The sequence below is a fragment of the Jaculus jaculus genome, chromosome 1 (genome assembly GCF_020740685.1).
Source record: "Jaculus jaculus isolate mJacJac1 chromosome 1, mJacJac1.mat.Y.cur, whole genome shotgun sequence".
NCBI lineage: Eukaryota > Metazoa > Chordata > Mammalia > Rodentia > Dipodidae > Jaculus > Jaculus jaculus.
The window spans coordinates 111,500,732-111,520,825 of NC_059102.1; the positions used below are offsets into that span (position 1 = coordinate 111,500,732).

The 20,094-nt window shown below is 40.2% G+C and overlaps 1 protein-coding gene across 1 annotated transcript; it reads left to right on the forward strand.

Moving 5' to 3' along the window:
- Window positions 1-18,857: 18,857 nt before the first annotated feature.
- LOC123457678 (ubiquitin-conjugating enzyme E2 N-like) lies at window positions 18,858-19,363 on the forward strand. Its single transcript, XM_045141862.1, has one exon. It carries the CDS (start codon window positions 18,858-18,860, stop codon window positions 19,314-19,316), a length of 459 nt encoding a protein of 152 aa, XP_044997797.1. The 3' UTR covers window positions 19,317-19,363.
- The last annotated feature ends 731 nt before the right edge of the window (window positions 19,364-20,094 follow it).

A 20,094-nucleotide genomic window follows, 5' to 3' on the forward strand; every position in this document is an offset into this window, starting at 1 on the left:
TTATAGAGAATTAAATATGTGTAGGCCCTCTTGTAGCCCATGATTGATGGTAGCTTGATATTGGAGAGTGGGCTTATGTTTGGATATGGTTCTGACTTGTTTCCCAGCTCCAGCTATGGATCCCATACACTGTGGGAATCACTTAACCAAATCAAGAGCAGTTGGTTCCCTACCATGGCTGTGTGCCACTATTGCACTTGTGTGGGCATCACACCAGGTTACTTGCTTCTAAGTATGTTAGACATGAGTTGCTTGGACAGTTATTGGTCATTTTCCCCCAGTCACCCATGTAGCACCTTCTGGTACTAGACATGCTGACTGTCTGGGGACTGACTCTCTTCCAACTTCCAGCCATGCCATTCCATTTTACATGTCAACCACATAAGGTGTCTTCAGAAGTAGAATCTTACCACTAGCCTTTGGTGGGTCATCAAGTACTCTGACAGAAATCTGCCCGTCTTTTAGGAAACCTTGTAGGTCTCTCTGATCAAAAGCTCACTGTGGATGATCGCCACATGCTGGTACTGGGAGTTACAGGTCAGTGCCCACTAAGAGAAGAGGAAAAAGATAACTAATATACAAGAGTTAGAGAGAAGAGAGAGTGAGGGAGAGGGAGAGGGAGAGGAAGAGGGAGCGAGGGAAGATGTAGAAGATTAAGGTTAGTCTTCATCATACCCTCTCCAGTGTCTTGTGGTTCAGGTGTTCCCTGTAAGGGCCTGGTGAAGGTTCAGCCATTTGGTCTGCCTTTTAGGAAGTAGAATTTTGTCCTACCATTGCCATTTGGGTATAGATTTGTGTTTCCCACCCCTTCTATGCCCTTCCCTCCATCCCTATCCATCCTAGTGTCTAGTCCACAAGATGCTTGCTGGGAATGTAATGTATCTTGGGTAGATTCAGGTTAGGTGCTATAGATGAGTGAGACTATGTGGCGATTTCTTTCTTTCTTTCTTTCTTTTTTTAATTGGGTAAGTTCACTGAGAATGATCTGTTCCAGGTTCAACCATTTTCCCTCAAATATCATTGTGTCATTTTTTTCTTACTGCTGTATAGAATTCCATTGTGTAGATATACCACATCTTAGTTATCCATTCCTCTAGTGATGGACATCTGGGTTGATTCCAGCTTTTAGTTATTATGAATTGAGCTGCTACAAACATGGCTGAGCAAATCTCTGTGGTCTGTGGTTTGAAGGTTTTAGGGGAGATGCCCAGTAAGGGAATCACTGGGTCTGTTGGTATCTCTATAGTCAGCTTTTTCAGGACTCTCCATATTGCTGTCCAAAGTGGTTGTACCATCCTACATTCCCACCAACAGTGGATGAGTGTTCCTACTTCTTCACATCCTCGCCAGCATTTATTTTCATTTGATTTTTTGATGTTTGCTATCCTTATTGGGGTAAGGTGGAATCTCATAGTTGTTTTAATTTGCACTTCTCTGACGATTAGGGATGATGAACATTTACTTAAGTGTGTGTTTGCCATTTGTGTTTCTTCCTCTGTGAACTGTCTGTTCAGCCCTTTGCCCCATTTTGTGAGTGGGGTGTTTGATTTCTTACTGTTTAGATTTTTTTTTTGGTTTATTTTTATTTACTTATTTGAGAGTGACAGACAGAGAAAGAGGCAGAGAGAGAGAGAGAGAGAGAGAGAGAGAGAGAGAGAGAGAGAGAGAGAGAATGGGCGTGCCAGGGCCTCCAGCCACTGCAGATGAATTCCAGATGCGTGCGCCCCCTTGTGCATCTGGCTAACGTGGGACCTGGGGAATTGAGCCTTGAACCGGGGTCCTTAGGCTTCACAGGCAAGCACTTAACCGTTAAGCCATCTCTCCAGTCCAGTGTTTAGATTTTTGAGTTCTTTGTAGATTCTAGAGATTAGGCCTCTATCAGTAGGATAACCCGCAAATATTTTCTCCCATTCTGTGGGTAATCTGTTGGCTTTGCTTATTGTATGCTTGCCTGTAAAAGAAACTCTTCATGCAATCCCATTGGTTGAGAGACTGTTTAAGATCGTGAGCTGCTGGGGTTTTGTTCAGGAAGTCTTTCCCCATTCCTATATCATGGAAAGTACTTCTTAAATTTTCTTCCAGTAGTATTTGAGTTTCTGGTCTTATATTGAGGTCTTTGATCCATTTGGACTTGAGTGTATTTAATACAATTCCAATTAAGATCCCTACAGTGTTCTTCACATAGATAGAAAAAATAATCTCAAATTTCATATGGAAAGGAAGAAGGCCTCAAAAATCCAAACATATCCTCAGCAAAAGAAATACCTCTGGAGGCATCACTATACCTGATCTAAAGATATATTACAAAGCCATAGTAATAAAAACAGCATGGTACTGGCATAAAAACAGGAGTATAGACCAATAGAATAGACTGGAAGACCCGTACTTTGGGTCAAGCAACTATAGCTACTTGATATTTGACAAATGCCCAAACAATATAGGCTGGAAAAAAGACAGCATCTTTAACAAATGGTGCTAAACAAACTGGATAACCATATGCAGGAAACTGAACTTGATCCACACATTTTGCCAAGGTGTTCTTTTTAAAATTATCTAACCATTTATACAATTTTTCTTTAGTAAAGTGAAAATTCCCAACACATTTTATTGGAACTTCAGTTATTAAGACCATAAACTCCTCTTGTAGAATTCTCCTTTAAACTAGGTGGAGGGTCAAAGAGTGACCAAAAGCCTTGTTCTTCAGAAATGAAATCCTCTCTCCTACTACCGGGTGGGTTTTGTAGACACCTTGCTATTCAGTCAGGTTCAGTTACATCTCCACTTGTGCTGGGATAGCTTTTATTTCTATTTATTTGTTTATTTGCAAGGAGAGAGAGAAAGAGGAAGAAGGAGGAGGAGGAGAGAATGGAGATACTAGGGTCTCTTGCTACTGCAAACAAGTTCTAGATTCCAGATACATGCACCACTTTGCGCATCTGTGCACTGGCTCCATGTGGGTACTGGGGAACCTGACCCAGGCCGTCAGGCTTTGAAAGCAAGCACCTTAACTGCTGAGCCATCTCTCCAGCCCTATGACAGCCTTTAACCAGAGCCCTAATGCCTTCAGGACACTTGTCCATTCACTTTTTTGAATTAAATTGAAAATTTTCTCAAATATTTCATTTCTATTTTAGTAGTCTTCTGTGAATTTATTAGGGGGTGATGACTCTGACATTGCTTGACCAATAATTCTGTACCTCAGATGCGTAGACATTTTCTTTTCCAAGTGCATTTTTGCCTGAGTCTCCTCACTGGGGGCTTGAAAAATAAATGTGACAGAAAATAGCTTTAGCTTCCCAAATGTCAATATTCTGGAACTGCTTGGAAATTATTGATACTGAATCATTAGAAAGAAGTATTGAGTGCTTCTAACGTCTCCAGTGTGATAAATACCTATAAATATATGAAATGAATGCTGTCTGTTTTTTTCTACATATTTATTAACTGGCAGATAAGTCTCTGTTACTATGGTAATATGTGTGTATGGAAAAACAAAATTGTTGGCTGGTAGTCACAAAGTATAAAACTTTTTCTACTCTTTCCTGGTTTTTTTTTTTTTTTTTACCCTTGGTCATGGGTGCATGGTTGTACTGTTGACGATGACTTTTGAGAGAACATTTTTCCTTCAGAAATCTTTGTGGTCTCTGACCCCTGAGTACTGTGAGTTCTCACCCCAGATGAGCTCACAATGGAAATACCTGATCCTGACACTTCATAAGGCAGTGGGACCTGGAAAGGTTATTTAGGATGAAAGTTGTTTTTTTTTAAACAGTATCCTTTGATTAAGAAAATAAAATGGATTTTTTAGTGCATGATGTTAAGATATAATTGGATTTTTTCTAAATACATTAGTATCAAGACTATCATATGTAATAAGACTCTTCATGTATATTTTCAGAGGTCTTGCCTATCTTTTTCTGAACTAAGCTTTCCTAATGTGACAGTGAAGCTTATCTCTGTTTCCCAGACATGGAGGCTGAAGTGTGCATGTGGATGACTTAAATAGATTCAGACAGAGCTACACCATGATCAGTGCACATTGAATCTGCAACCCAGAACCACATTATGAACTTTTTCTTTTGGTCTGCCTTTTCTCAGCTAGTATACACTAGGTATAAATATTCATTGGTTATGTTGAATAAATTTTGAATGGTTTATACAAGGCTTAGTTTTCTTTTCTCTGGATATTTGGTTAGCTTTGTTAAGTTTCCTTTGCACCATGAAGATTGGATTGGGCATGCATATACCCTTATAGTATTTGTTTTGATTTTGGCCTAAGTCAAGGCTTAACAATTCATGCTTACAGAGAAAAGGTAGAGTGATTAGTCTAATGGGCTTTGTGTAGCACAATAGTGAAGTTTTATGGTTTGTGAATAACTAAAATGTCCTCTTATTATTTAAATAAAAAATAGAGTAATGTTCAAATTAGACCATTACTTCAGTTGAATTCAGCCTGCAAATTCAGTTCTATAGCAGGTTTTTGTGAACAATTGTTAAGAAACTTTTCTTTTGTCAGGGGCCTTCAAATGCTTTGGCTTACTCTCTTGCATCTAAGAAGAGCAAGGATTCTGAAAGAGAATCTCTTACTTAGAATGCAGCCTTAATACTTCTGTTTTAAGTCTGACGTTTCTTGACACTCCTTCATAGTGTCCTTGGGCATGTAGAATCTTTGGTTTAATTTCTTTACGTTTTGAGTCCCTGTCTCCTAAAAGAGGAAATACAGGTGGTCCTATCCTCATACTGAGAGGGAGAAGGTTGCCTGTGCCCTGGCTGCTCCTTGTAGACATGCCAGCTAATGCTGTGTTTTCACTCTAATGTCATTTGTACTTCCGACACACCTAGTGCTGCCAGTTCCTAAGCTGTATGGAGCTTATGAGTAGGTTTATTCTTGTCTCCTTATCATTCTCTTTTATAGCTATTGAGTATTTAAGATGGTTCACTTATGATAAAGTACTCATTCACTTTCCATATTCATCTTCCCAAAGTTTATTGACATCTCTCATATGTTTCTCTTGTCTCCTTTTTTATTAATTTGATTTTCCCCACTGTTCTTTTACTCCTTACAGAAGTCTACCCTTTTAATGTTTATGTGCTTGTTAGCAGAGTTTCAAAAAGCAGTAGAGATGGACAGTAATAATTAACCAGATGGTTTTTCACTGGTCTGGGCCCCTTGTTGAGGAATAGGCATGATGTGCCAATAGAAACTTTTAGAATGTGACTGAAAGATATTCAAACCATCAAAACATGGAAGTGGAAAACTGGAAAGAAATCATTTTTACCTTAGTTCTATTTTAAGAATGTGTGATATTTCAAATGGTGACCAAGAATGATGAAAGTATTTTTCAAAAGAAAGCAGATTCGAATGCACTTTTTTGCCTGGTAGCAATTGGCTCCCTGGGTGGGGGTGACTGGCACCCTGCAGTTGTGCCCAAGTTTGGTCTGTCCTCAGCCCTGTATTACCTGATTTCTACCCCAGCTCCTGAGGGGAGTGTTTCATAGATTTAGGAAATTCATGACAGGTTTTGCATTTGTTCTTCTAAATTTTGTCTACTTAAGATGTTACCATTAATTCTTTTTAGTAAAAATGGTTTATTCCTGTCATTTATTTTATATAGATAAATTCTCAATCTTCCTCTGTCTCTTTTTGAAATAATTGACTAGTTATATTGTTTTTCTGCAATAAGATGATGAAATACCATTATGTATGACAAAATATAGATAGTAACAAATGCATAAGAAATGTTCAGTCGTGTTAAGAATCAAAGAGGTATCATTTTTTATCTTACTAAACCCTTCTATCCAACTCCTCAAAAAAAGCACAAATGGAAAACAATAAGAAGTTGATGCAATACTGGTGAGACTAAGAGCAAACCAGCAGAATCATGCATAGTAGTGGTAAATGCAACAGCAAGAAGAAATAAAGGGAAAGAGGTTACTAAAATATTCAACATAAAATATTTTAGGCTCGTAGTTTGAGGGGATACAGCATATCATGACAAGGAAGGCTTGGCAGCAGGTGGCTCCATGGCATGGAAGAGTTTAGCTGGGACTATGGGCCCCTCACATCTCAGTTAAACAGGAAGCAGGGACAGGATAAAAAGTCAGGCCAACCTATGAACTTTAACAACTGCTACCTAGAAATAAACCCATTTCATCTGTCCATCTAGGTTCCACTCCCAAAGTTTCCACAGCCTATCAAAACAGTTCTACCAGATGGGAAACAAGTGCTCAAACATAATCTGTGCAGGACATTTTACATTCATATGATAACATTCTGCCTCTGCCACCTACAAGCTTATGGCCATCTCATATACAAAAATACATTCAGGCTAACTTTAAAAGTTCCCATAGTATTAACAATTTCAAGACTTTAAGAGTCCAGTCTAAAGTCTTTTCTAAGACATAAAATAATCTCTCAACTGTGAGCTTCCATAAAAATCACAAAACAGGTTATTTACTTCAAATACACATTTGCAAAAAATAAATATTCCTATTTAAGAAGAGAGCAACAATCAGCTAGGAAATATGGCTAGAAAAAAGTCATCTCAAAGAGCTACGCTCAGCAGGACAAACACCAGATCCTGTAGCTTTATGTCTAGCATTAGAGGCTTATGATGGCATTGTTATGGGGTTGACAGCACAAAACTTCTTTGGGATCTGGAGGGGCTTAGAACTCCCTGAGTCAGTGATTTTTGAAATCTTATCTTTTTAAAAAAGTCATTGGGAACTTTAATATATAAACATACAGTAATTTGGCTATGTTTTAATTCATTTATTCCTTTTCTTACACTTGAAAAACAGAATAACTTTATTTCTTTTTCAGAAACATAGCAGTTTCACTATATAGTTTTTAAGTTTATTTTTATTTATATATTTGACAGGGAGAGAGAAACACACAGACAGACAGACAGACAGACATACAGACATACAGAAAATGGGCCTTCAGCTTCTGCAAACAGACACATGTGCTACCTTGTGCATCTTGCTTCTGTGGGTCCTAGGGAATCAAACCTGGGTCCTTTCATTTTACAGGCAACTGCCTTGGCTTCTAAGCAATCTCTCCAGCACACTATTTAGTTTTAATATAAGACAATATAAGAAAATTGATGTATTCATTGTTTCTGCTTAACTATATGCCTTTAAAAAGTTTTCTCTGCTCACTGGCCTCAGAGTTAAGATATATTCTGACTTTCTGAAAATACCATCATAAAACTTTTTTTTAAAATTTTTTATTTATTTATTTATTTGAGAGTGACAGACACAGAGAGAAGGACAGATTGAGGGAGAGAGAGAGAATGGGCATGCTAGGGCTTCCAGCCTCTGCAAACGAACTCCAGACGTGTGCTCCCCCTTGTGCATCTGGCTAAAGTGGGACCTGGGAACCGAGCCTCGAACCGGGGTCCTTAGGCTTCACAGGCAAACGTTTAACCGCTAAGCCATCTCTCCAGCCCAAAACTTTTATTTAATTATATTTTTATTCTTGAATTTATAGATTTATTTAAAAATTACTATCATTTATTCCTTTATTGTGCTCCACACCCTATTCTCAGAGGATCTCCTCTTTCAAGCCAGTCCTTGCTCTGTTTTCTTTTTCTTTTTGTCTCATTCCTTTAGTTCTTCTCTGTCCTCAATGTCAAATTGTTAGTGGGCTCACAACTGTGCTGGTCTTCTGGGGGTGTTGGTAAGTACTGTGAAGTCTTTGGAAGGCATGGTAGAAATATCTTTTAGTGTTGAGCTCTCAAAAGCCTCTGATTTTCTACTTTGATGAGCTCAGTTTCTGCCACCACCTCTTTAGAGACTCTCATTCTTACTGTGACTACTTGTGCAATGTTCCCTGAGCTCTGGTTGGTGTGATAGAAATGACTTGTCTAGCGGCGCTTACCTCTTATCATTTTGGTGAGTCTTGGGTCTCCCCGGTATTTGCCACCAACTGTAAACAGAAGGTACTCTAACCAAAAGTGAGAACAGCATTATAGTTTGAAGACTGTTGATGAGCATAATGTCTCCATTTATTCAAAGAATGGTGGACATTTCCCTCTAGGGCCTATGATCTTCCAGGCCATTTGTTTTGGTGTGATTTTCCATACAAAGCATGAATTTCCCTTCTAATGAGTAACATATTCAATCAGAGAGCAGTTGATAACATATGTGTCACTATTGCACTGGTGAGTACATATTTCCTGGATGGTTGAATTTGTAGCACTGCTTATTCAAACTGTAGATGACTTTTCTTTTCCAGCAGCTTGCATAGCACCTTCCAGCATTATAACAGCTATCCAGAAGGGAGATGGCTTCCATCAATGTAGCTTAAGATCTTAGTGTCCTATGATCCTGGCCTGTAGTGTCTTCAGCAATAGGGTCTTACTGACGTCACAGGCAAGTGCTTAACTGCTAAACCATCTCTCAAGCCCATGTATTTGGTCACAACTGCTCTGAACTTGTCTGAAGTGGTCAAAACAGAAATGAAACAGTCAAAACCAGAATGAACTCATATGAACCAGTCCAAACAGAAATGAACTGATCTAGAATGAACTGGAATAAACTGGTCAAAACCAGAATGAACTGGTCTGAACCAGTTGAAACAGGAATGAACGGGTCTGAACTGGTCTGAACCGGTCGAAATGGGAATGAACCATTTTGAACTGGTCTGAACCGGTCTGGGCCAGTCTGAAGTGGTCTGAACCAGTCCAACCGGTCACCGTTCTGAACCATTCTGAACTGGTCCAACAGGTCAGAAACGGTGTGAACTGGTCAGAACCAGTCTAGAACTGGTCTGAACTGGTCAGAACCGGTCTGAACCAGTCTGAACCGGTCTGAATGAGTTGACTGGTCAGAACCAGTCTGAACTGGTCTGACCGGTCAGAACCTGTCTGAACTTGTCAGAACCAGTCTAAGCAGTTAAGAACTGGTCTGAACCTGTCAGAACCGGTCTAAGCCAGTCAGAACTGGTCTAGAACTGGTCCGAACAAGTCTGAACCCAACCTGAACTGGTAGACTGGTCAGAACCAGTCTAGAAATGGTCTGAACCAGTCCAATCAGTCAGAACCAGTTCAGAACCGGTCTGAACCCAACCTGAACCGGTTGACTGGTCAGAACCAGTCTAGAAATGGTCTGAACCGGTCCGATCAGTCAGAACCAGTCTGAACTGGTCTGAATCGGTCTGACCAGTCAGAACCGGTCTGAACCAAACCAGTCAGAACCGGTCTGAACTGGAATAAACCAGTCAGAACCGGTCTGAGCCAGTCTAGAACCAGTCTGAACTGGTCCGACTGAACTGAACCAGTCAGAACCGGGCTACAACCAGTCTAGAACTGGTCTGAACTGGTCCGACTGAACCAAACTGGTCTAGAACTGGCCTAGAACCAGAATGAAGTGGTCAGAACTGGAATAAACTGGTCTGGACCCTCAGAACCAGAACCGGAATGAACCAGTCAGAACCAGAATGAACCGGTCTGAACCAGTCAGAACTGGTCTTGTACCAGTTTAGAACTGGTCTGAACTGGTCTTACTGAATCAACCTGGTCAGAACTGGTCTAGAACTGGTCTAGAACCAGTCTGAACCAGTCTGACAGAACCGGTCCGACTGAACCAAACTGGTCTTGAACCAGTCTAGAACCAGTCTGCACCTGTCTGACAGAAATGGTCCAACTGAACCAAACCGTCAGAACCGATCTGAACTGGAATGAACCGGTCTGAACCAGAATGAATTGGTTTGAACCGGTCTGAACTGGAATGAGCCAGTTTGAACTGGTCAGAACCAGTTTGAACTGGTAAAAACCAGTCAGAACTGGAATGAACCAGTTTGAACCAGTCTGAACCAGTTATCTTAACCAGTCAGAACCAGTCTGAACTGGTGAAAACCGGTTTGAACTTGGCAGAACCAGAATTAACCAGCCTGAACTGGTCTGAACTGGAATGAACTGGTGAAAACCAGTCTGAACCAAAATGCGGTCTGAACCGGAATGAACCGGTGAAAATGAGTCTGAACCTGTGTGAACTGGAATGAACCAGTGAAAACCAGTTTGAACCGGTCTGATCCAGTCTGAATTGGAATAACTGCTGAACTGGTGAACTGGTCTGAACTGGAACAAGCTGGTATGAACTGGAATGTACCAGGATGAACCAGTAACCAGTCTGAACTGAAAGGAACCAGTCTGAACCAGAATGAACCTGTCTGAACGGGAATGAACTGCTGATCTGGTGAAAACCGGTCTCAACTGGTCTGAACCAGAATGAACTGTTGAAAACCGGCTTGAACTGGTCTGAACAGGTCTGAACTGGAATCCTTTAAGCCAATCTAATAAGTCCCCTTTGTAAAACATATGCATTTTATCAGCTCTGTTCCTTAAGAGAGCCCTAGTAAACCCCTAGACATAGGAACAAGTGAGAGCCTTTTTCTCTGACCTTGGGTACAAGCAAAGTTTGTTGAATAATGAAGGCTCTAACTGACTGACATAGTTTTTTCAGTTTCTACTACTCACCCAGGACATATCCCAGAACTTAGTGGCAGTGATTTTCATTAAAGGATATCTGCTGTTAGATCCATTTCTCATTGTACACTACTTCTGCTTCCCCCATACTCTGAAAGAGATCTAGGAACCAAAGAATTACAAAGATATTCCTAATCTTCCAGCACTTGAACTTTCTGGGATCAGAAAAAGACTTCAGATTCAAACAAGAAGGGCAGGAGTGTGATGAAACACAACTCCTGACATTCCACTCTGGGCCCTCTATCTACCGACAAGAGCATGGGGTGCTGCAAGGGCGTATTCATACATGGGCATATGCCACACACACACTACATCGCCACTACCCTCCCCCCCTACACACAGGAAAATAAAAGTAAAAGATGGGCTGGAAGCCAGGCATGGTGGTGCACATCTTTATTCCCAGCACAATCCTGCTGATCCTGCTGCATAGGCATGAGTTTGTATCTCCAGAACCCGAGAATTCATGAAAAGCTGGAAACTGTAGAACAAGTCTGTAATCCAAGTACGCCTATGGCAAGAAAAATTAGGAAACAAGAGAGTCACCTGGAAATTCATGTATTTTTATCACATTAAAATTTATTTATTTATTTATTTTTTTGTTCTTCTGATTTTCTAGGAAGGGTCTTGATCTAACTCAGGCTGACCTGGAATTCGCTATGTAGTCTCAGGGTGCCCTCAAATTTATGGCAATCCTCCTATCTCAGCCTGCCATGTGCTGGGGTTAAAGGCATGTTCCACCATGCCTGGCCCAAACTTAAATTTTAAAAAATAGTTTCAAAGGGGAAAGTGGGGGGAGTGAGGGAATTACCATGGAATATTGTTTAAATTATAGAAGTTGTCAATAAAGAATTAAAAAATAAATAAATAAAAATAAAAAATTTAAAATGCCTTTAGGGCCAGTCATGGTGGCACACACCTTTAATCCCAGCACTTGGGAGGCCAAGGTAGGAGGATCACTTTGCGTTCAAGGCCATCCTGAGCCTACATAATGAATTCCAGGTCAGCCTGAGCTAGAGTGAGACTCTACTTTGAAAAACCAAAAATATTAAATCAAATAAAGGTCTTCAGATTGGCCAGTTAGCAACTCAATTCTAAACAAACAAAATTTTTAAATCTTTGAAAAATATTTGACAGAGAAAGAGAGAGAGAAAGAGAGAGGGGGGAGGAAATGGGCATGCCAGGGCCTCCATCCACTGCAAATGAACTCCAGACACATATGCTCCCTTGTGCATCTGGCTAACATGGGTCCTGGGCAAATCAAACATGGATCTGCTGGCTTTGTAGGCAAATGCCTTAACCACGAATCAATGCTTCCAGCCCCAAATATAATTGTTTTAAATGGAGTCTCATGTAACTTGTGATGGCCTTGAACTTAATATGCTGTCAAGCATAACTTGAACTTGTGATCCTCCTGTTTCTACCTCCCATGTGCTGGCATTGCAGGTGTGCACCACAACTAGTTTTAGGGCATGTTCCAGCATGCCTGGCCAAAACTTAAATTTTAAAAAAGAGTTTCAAAGGTCTAAACAAGTATCATCCTCAGCCCCCAAGATACTAAATTCTAAAAGGGACAATGCAGGCTGGAGAGATGGTTTAGTGATTAAGGTAGTTGTCTATAAAGCCTAAGGACCCATGTAAGCAAGAGGCACAAGGTGGCACTATGTGTCTGGAGTTTGTTTACAGTGACTGGAGGCCCTGGCACACCCACTTTCTCTCTTTCTTTGCCTCTCTCTCAAATAAATAAAATTATTAGAAAAAATTTAAAAGGGACAATGAGGGCTGGAGAGAAGGCTTGCCTACCAGCAAAGCCAAATGACCCATGTTTGATTCCCCAGTACCCATGTAAAGCCAGATGCACAAGGTAGCACATGCATATTGAATTTGTTTTCAATGGCTAGAGGCCTTGCTGTGCCCATTCTCTATCTGTCTGTCTCTCTCTCATAAATAAATAAGCAAATAAGATATTTAAAAGGTACAATGAGGGGCTGGAGGGATGGCTTAGCAATTAAAGCATTTGCATGCAAAGCCAAAGGACCCAGGTTCTGTTCCCCAGGACCCATGTTAGCCAGATGCACAGGGAGCACACATGGCTGGAGTTCATTTGCAATGGCTGGAAGCCCTGGCATATCCATTCTCTCTCTCTCTCTCTCTGCCTCTTTCTCTGTCATATAAATAAAAATATTTTTAAAAAATCATTTACAATAAAAAACAATAAACAAACAGGTACAATGGCCTTTAATCTCAGAACTCTGGAGGCAGAGAAAGAATTGCTGTAAGTTTGAGGCTACTCTGAGACTACCCAGTAAGTTCTAGGCCAGCCTGCACTAGAGCAAGACCCCACCTTGAAAAACCAAACAAAAACAAAAACAAAAACAAACAAACAAGGTACAATGGAATCATCACAACTAAGTGTCAAGGAAACACCAATAATAGATGTATGCATCTCCTACACCCTCCAGACAGAAACAGAGCGAAATGGAAAGGAAATGAAATCTGAATGTCAAGAACTCTCCTCAGCAGCATAGCACCTGCCTTTAAATGTTACCATAAAAATTGGCACAGGTTTCAAAAAAAAAAAAAAAAAGACAAGTGAGCTGGCCATGGTAGGGCATACCATACCTTTAATCCTAGCATTTGGGAGGCAGAGGTATGAGGATCACCATGCATTTGAGGCCACCCTGAGACTACAGTGAATTCTAGGTCAGCCTGGACTAGAGTGAAACCCTACCTCAAAAAACAAAACAAAACAAAACACACACACACACACAAAAAAAAAACAATTGGCATTAAGTGGGCTCAGACATTAAGGCACTTTCCTGAAATGCCTCAAGATCCAGGCTCAATTCTCTAGTACCCTTGTAAAGCCAAATGCACACAAAATGATGCATGCATCTAGAGTTTGTTTACAGTGGCTAGAGGCCTTGATAAATTCATTCATTCTCTCTCTACTTCTCACTCTGCTTGCAAATCAATATTTTTATAAATTGGCACAGGGGCTAGAGAAATGACTTAGCAGTTAAGGTGCTTGTCTGTGAAGCCTAATGACCCAAGTTTGAATCCCCAGAACACACATAAGTCAGATGCACATAGTGGCACATGTATCTGGAGTTTGCTTGCAGTGGCTAGAGGCCCTGGAGTACCCATTCTCTATCACTCTTTCTCTCTAAAAATTAAAAAATGAAATTAAAATATTGGCACCTGGCCAGGGATAGGATTCCTTCCAGTGAATTGTTGGGCAGGTAGGCCCCTGGTACCCCCAAACATTATAGGCCATTGCCGAGACCCTTGGTTTCCCACCAGGAATAGATGGTAAGACCATATTGGTGAAGACTCCACATACTTGGGCTGCAAGGCCACTGAGAAATCCTTCTAGAACTGAGCTGATAACCTCCTCCATGTAGATCAGCTGACAGAAAGCTGGAGGAAGCCATTTTGTATGCATTTCAATGGGAGAGAGAGAAATCACCACTGAAGATACTCAACAGTGGACACTGCAATTCTTAAGTTTTGCCAGCCAGGCCAAATAAGCCAAGAGGTGCACTAATGGCATGTCTTTCATGGTGGAAACCAAGTGCCCTCTAATTGGACTGGAGGCCCGCTCCATGGGAGGGAATAAATCCTTGATACTGAAAACTTAAGACAGGGGTAGTCATGAGCACGTCTGCTGCTGTCTGGTTAAATGTATATACTATGCTTATTAAACTGCCCAGTAAGCACTTCTCTTAATGTTCATACCCATTTTTTGGGGGGTGGGTTTGGTAGAGAACTTTTCAAATGGCAGTGACCAAGGGATGACTCAGAAGGCATCATGGTGCTAGAAAGAAGTGACAGGAGTGCTCAGCACTGCAATATCCCTATCACACCTTCCAAGGCTCAGGCAAGGTCTATTGCAGAAGAGGTGGCATAAAAATGTAAGAGCCAAAGGAAGGGTAGGACTTCTTATAATGTGTTCCCCCCAGATACAAAGTGGCTTAGAAATCCATGACCTCACAGTGCCTGACACTACCTGCACAAGACCATCACAATAGGAGGAAAAGATCATGATATCAAAATAAAAGAGACACTGATTGAGAGGAGAAGGAGAGATGATGGAGAATGGAGTTTCAAAGGGGAAAGTGGGGGGAGAGAGCATTACCATGGGATATTGTTTACTTTCATGGAAGTTGTTAAGAAAAAAAAAAATCTCACCACACAAAAAAAGTTGGCACATGTTGGGCTGGAGAGATGGATTAGCTGTTAAGGTGCTTGCCTGCAAAGCCTAAGGATCCAAGTTCAATTCCCAAGAACCCACATAAACCAGATGCTCCAAGTGGCACATGAGTCTGTAGTTTGTTTGCAGTGGCTAGAGGACCTAGCATGGCCATTCATTCTCTCTTTCTCTCTCTGTCTAATAAAAAAATAATTAAATATTTTGTTAATTGGCACAAGTAACTTATACATATAACACCCAAACTAGTACTTGGCAAATGGTGGGTGTTCAATCTTTGATGGCCACTGAAGTATGATAATGTGATATACAGCCCTGTACTTTCCAAGGACATGCCTGGGTTAGAACTCCATGATTTATCAAAATTAAATGAGAGAGTAGGGAGAGGGCTCTGCAGTTAAAGGCACTTACTTGCAAAGTCTGATGGCCCAGGGTTTGAGTCATCAGTACCCAAGTAAAACCGGATGCACAAAGTGGCATTTGTATCTGGAGTTCTTTTGTAGTGGCAAGAAACCAAAGAGCATATTTCTTTTCTGTCCTCACTGAAATTTTTTAAAAATTATTTTAAAATATTTTTTAATTATTTTAATCAATCTTAAACATTTTTTTAATTAAATAAAAGCTGGAAGTGTAGTTCAGTTGGTACAGTGCTTGCCTAGCATGCACAAAACCCTGGATTTGATCATAAACCAGACATGGTGGTGCATGCCTGTAATGGCAGCATTCTAATCCTGGCACTCTAGAGGCAGAAGCAGGAGCATCAAAAGTCCATGGCTATCTTTAGCTACATACCAAATCTGAGGGCAGCCTGGAGTTCTGTCTTGGGTGGGGCCACAGTTGCCAGGCTCAGCTTGAGCTGCAGGAAAATCCAGGTGAGGGGATTTTCCACTCACACCCGAGGTCTTTGCAAACTCAAGAAATGTGAATGGAGAACCACAGTGGACAATGGAGGAGCAGATCGCCAGGTAGAGCATCACATGGACCAGAATTAGAGCCACCATTCACAGCCTCCCCTCCCCCACCACTAGTGCAAGCTCCAGCCAGCACCAGTGACCAGTGGAAGGGAGATCACAGAACCCAGCACTGGCAACCAAATCAGCGATCCAGTAACTATGCCAGCCTGCTTGAACCCACATTGTACCAAAGAAGGACCCAAGCATGAGCACAGCATAACTGAGACCAAGTTCATCCCAAAACGTAACTGGGATTACACCAGGTCAGTACCCGCCTAATAAACCTGGTATATAGGCCAGAACCAGAAGTACTAATTGCACCTTCCATATCAGGTTAAATTATATGTTAAATCTGATGGATGGTCAGATTTGCCATTCTTTAATAAGCTATATTTTGGGCTTGTTATTTGCTCCTTTTTGATTTATAGTGACTTTGCTTCCTCTTCTGTTATACATTAGGGAAGGGTCTCAATGGTCATAGGCTGACTTGAAACCCTCAACAGACCAGACATCTTAACCTCCTTGTTGTCAGGAATAAGGGTGGGCACCACACAACATAATGGACAGTTAGAGGATCTGGTTGTCATAGTACCTACTCTTGCATAAATACTTTGTGCTGTTTTTCATTGAAAGTGTACATTGTTTATTTAAATTGTAGAATATGCCTGTATTTTGTTATACTCAGCCTACTAGAATACTCTCAAAGCAGGCAATCCTTATATCTAGCATCACTTTTTTAGGTACTATGAGAGTCTTGAGAGCCACACCTAGCACCTTAACTTCCTTCTTTGAACATATATGACATCATATTGATTGATACATCTAATAATACTGTAGCTAACTAAAAAATCCAAGCATTAAATTAATCCAAGATGCAAAAGTATATACATTATAACACAAGAAACACCAAAAATCAAGACAATATAAATCCACCAAAAAGTATTAATGCATCAGAAATGACCTCCAGTGAGAACGAGTTAGAGGAAGTGCCTGAGAAAGATTTCAAAAGAATGATCATAAGTATGCTCAAAGAAGTCAATGAAGAAATCAAAGGAATGAAAGAGGAAATCAAAGGAATCAAAGAAGACACAGGACACTAATTTAATGAAATAAAGAGGTCAATACAAGACATAAATAAGGAAATTGAAATAATAAAGAAAAACCAGTCAGAATTACTAGCAATGAAGAACACAGTTAATGAAATAAAAAACTCTGTAGAAAATCTCACCAGTAGAATGGATGAAGACAAGGACAGAATATCTAAGCTAGAAGACCAGGTGGCAGATCTAATATAGTCCAACAAAGAGAAAGACAAACTAATAGAAAAGTATGAATGGGAATTTCAAGATATTCGGGACACTATGAAAAGATCAAACATAAGAATTCAGGGCATAGTAGAAGGTGAAGAATCTCACTCCAAAGGCATAGTAGGTGTCCTCAACAAAATCATAGAAGAAAACCTCCTCCAAATTGGGAAAGAAGTGCCAATGCAAATACAAGAAGCCTTTAGAACACCAGCCAGACAAAACCTGGAAAGAACCCCTCCTTGCCATATTATAATCAAACTACCAAACACACAATGCAAAGAAAAAATATTGAAAGCAGTCAGAGAGAAAAATCAAGTTACCTACAAAGGCAAGCCCATTAGGATTACAGGAGATTACTCAACACAAACTCCCAAAACCAGAAGGGCTTGGAGTGATGTATTCCAAATTCTGAAAGATAACAAGTGTCAACCAAGGTTACTTTATCCTGCAAAGCTATTCATTCAAATAGATGGGAAGAAATAAGGACATTCCATGAAAAAAGCAGGCTAAAGGAGCATTTGAAGACAAAACCAGCTCTATAGAAAATACTTGAAAGAATCCTCCATGCTGAAGAGAAAGAAAAGCACACATATAAGGAACCTGGAAAAAAAACAAACAATACTTAAATACTAGTTAACACAAGAGAGCAAAGGTGAAACCGGAAGAACTACAAAAAAAAAAAAAAAAGGGAAAAATAAATACACACCTTTCAATAATATCTCTTAATATCAACGGCCTCAATGCCCCAACCAAAAGACAGGTTTGTAGACTGGGTTAAAAAGCAGGATCCTACAATTTGTTGTCTCCAAAAAACTCACCTTTCTATAAAGGATGGACACTATCTTAGGGTGAAAGGTTGGAAAACGGTGTTTCAAGCACATGGGCCTAGAAAATGAGCAGGGGTTGCTATCTTAATATCTGACAAGGTAGACTTCAGTCCAACATTAGTTAAAAAAGATAAGGAAAGTCCCTTTTTGTTGATTAAGGGCATACTCCAACAGGAGGACATTACAATCCTAAACATATATGCACCTAACATGGAGGCTCTTAAATTCATCAACAAAATGCTATTAGAACTAAGGTCACAGATAGCACCAAACACAGTGGTGGTAGGTGACTTCAACACCCCACTCTCATCAACTGACAGGTCATCCCTGGAAAAAATAAACAGAGAGGCATCTGGATTAAATGAGGTCATAGAAGAAATGGACCTAACAGAGATATACAGGACATTTCATCCAAATGCTGCAGAATATACATTCTTTTCAGCAGCACATGGAACATTCTCTAAAAGAGACTACATATTAGGACACAAAGCATATCTTAACAAATACAGGAAAATTCAACTAATTCCTTGTATTCTATCTGACCATAATGGAATCAAACTACAAATCAATAGCAAGAAAAGCTATAGAGCATACAGACAATCATGGAAAAAAAAACAACACATTACTAAATGATGAATGGGTTAATGAAGAATTCAAGAAGGAAATAAAAAAAAATTCATAGAGTCAAATAATAATGAGAACACAACATACTAAAATCTCTGGAACACAATGAAGACAGTCCTAACAGGTAAAATTATAGCTTTAAGTGACTATATTAAGAAATTAGAGGGCTGGAGAGATGGCTTAGTGGTTAAGCGCTTGCCTGTGAAGCCTAAGGAACCCGGCTCAAGGCTCAATTCCTAGGACCCACGTTAGCCAGATGCACAAGGGGTCATGTGTGTCTGGAGTTTGTTTGCAGTGGCTGGAAGCCTTGGCACACCCATTCTCCCTCCCTCTCTCTCTCTCTCTCTCTGCCTCTTTCTCTCTGTCTGTCACTCTCAAATAAACAAATGAATTAAAAAAATTAAAGAAAAAATAGACAAGAGCAGAGGCCGGAGTTGGGATCTGACAAGATGGCCAGGCTGCCCTGCAGGATCATTAAGGAAACCCAGTGTTTGCTGGCAGAACCAGTTCCTGGCATCAAAGCAGAACCAGATGAAAGCAATGCATGTTATTTTCATGTGGTCATTGCTGGCCCCCAGGATTCCCCCTTTGAGGGAGGGACTTTTAAAGTTGAACTATACCTTCCAGAAGAATACCCAATGGCAGCACCTAAAGTATGTTTCATGACGAAAATTTACCATCCTAATGTAGACAAGTTGGGAAGAATATGTTTAGATATTTTGAAAGATAACTGGTCCCCAGCACTGCAGATCTGCACAGTTCTGCCTTCGATCCAGGCTTTGTTAAGTCCTCCTAATCCAGATGATCCGTTAGCAAATGATGTAGCGGAGCAGTGGAAGACCAACGAAGTCCAAGCCATAGAAACAGCAAGAGTATGGACTAGGCTATATGCCATGAACAATATTTAAGTCGATCTGGTCATCAAGTGTGCATCACTTCTCCTGTTCTGCCAAGACTTCCTTTTTTTTTTTTGTTTGCATTTAATGGACACAGTCTTAGAAACATTGCAGAATAAAGCCCAGGCATCTTCAGTCCTTTGGTGATTAAATGCACATTAGCAAATCTATGTCTTGTCCTGATTCACTGTTGTAAAGCATGAGCAGAGGCTAGAAGTATCATCTGGATTGTTGTGAAACATGTAAAAGCAGTGGCTCCCTGCTTTTGTTTGTTTCTCCCATCATGGTTTAAGTAAAAAGCACTGTGAATGAAGGTAGTTATCGGGTTTAGCTGCAGGGTTATGGGTGTTTGTATTTTATTTTTTAGGGGGAAAGTAGTTTTAATTTTATGGGCTCCTTCCCTTCCCCCACTTTTATGGGGATCTAATTGCATTGGTTAAAAGCAGCTGACCAGTTCTTTAGAATATGCTCTCCAGCCAAGTCTAACTTTATTTAGACATTGTAGATGGACAAGCTTGAGTGAACCGAAATGGGAACATTAAACAAATACCACAGCCCTCACTAATAACATTGTGACTTTGCTGTCAAGTGTAGATTTCCCCCTTCAAAGAAAAAAGGAAAAAAAAAAAAAAAGCTTGTGACCATTTTGTATGGCTTGTCTGGAAACTTCTATAAATCTTATTAGTAAAATATTTTTTATTATTCTAACAAAAAAAAAGAAATTAGAAAGGTCACAAGTAAACGACCTAATGCTTCACCTTCTTACCAAAAGAGAGAGAGAAGAATCACA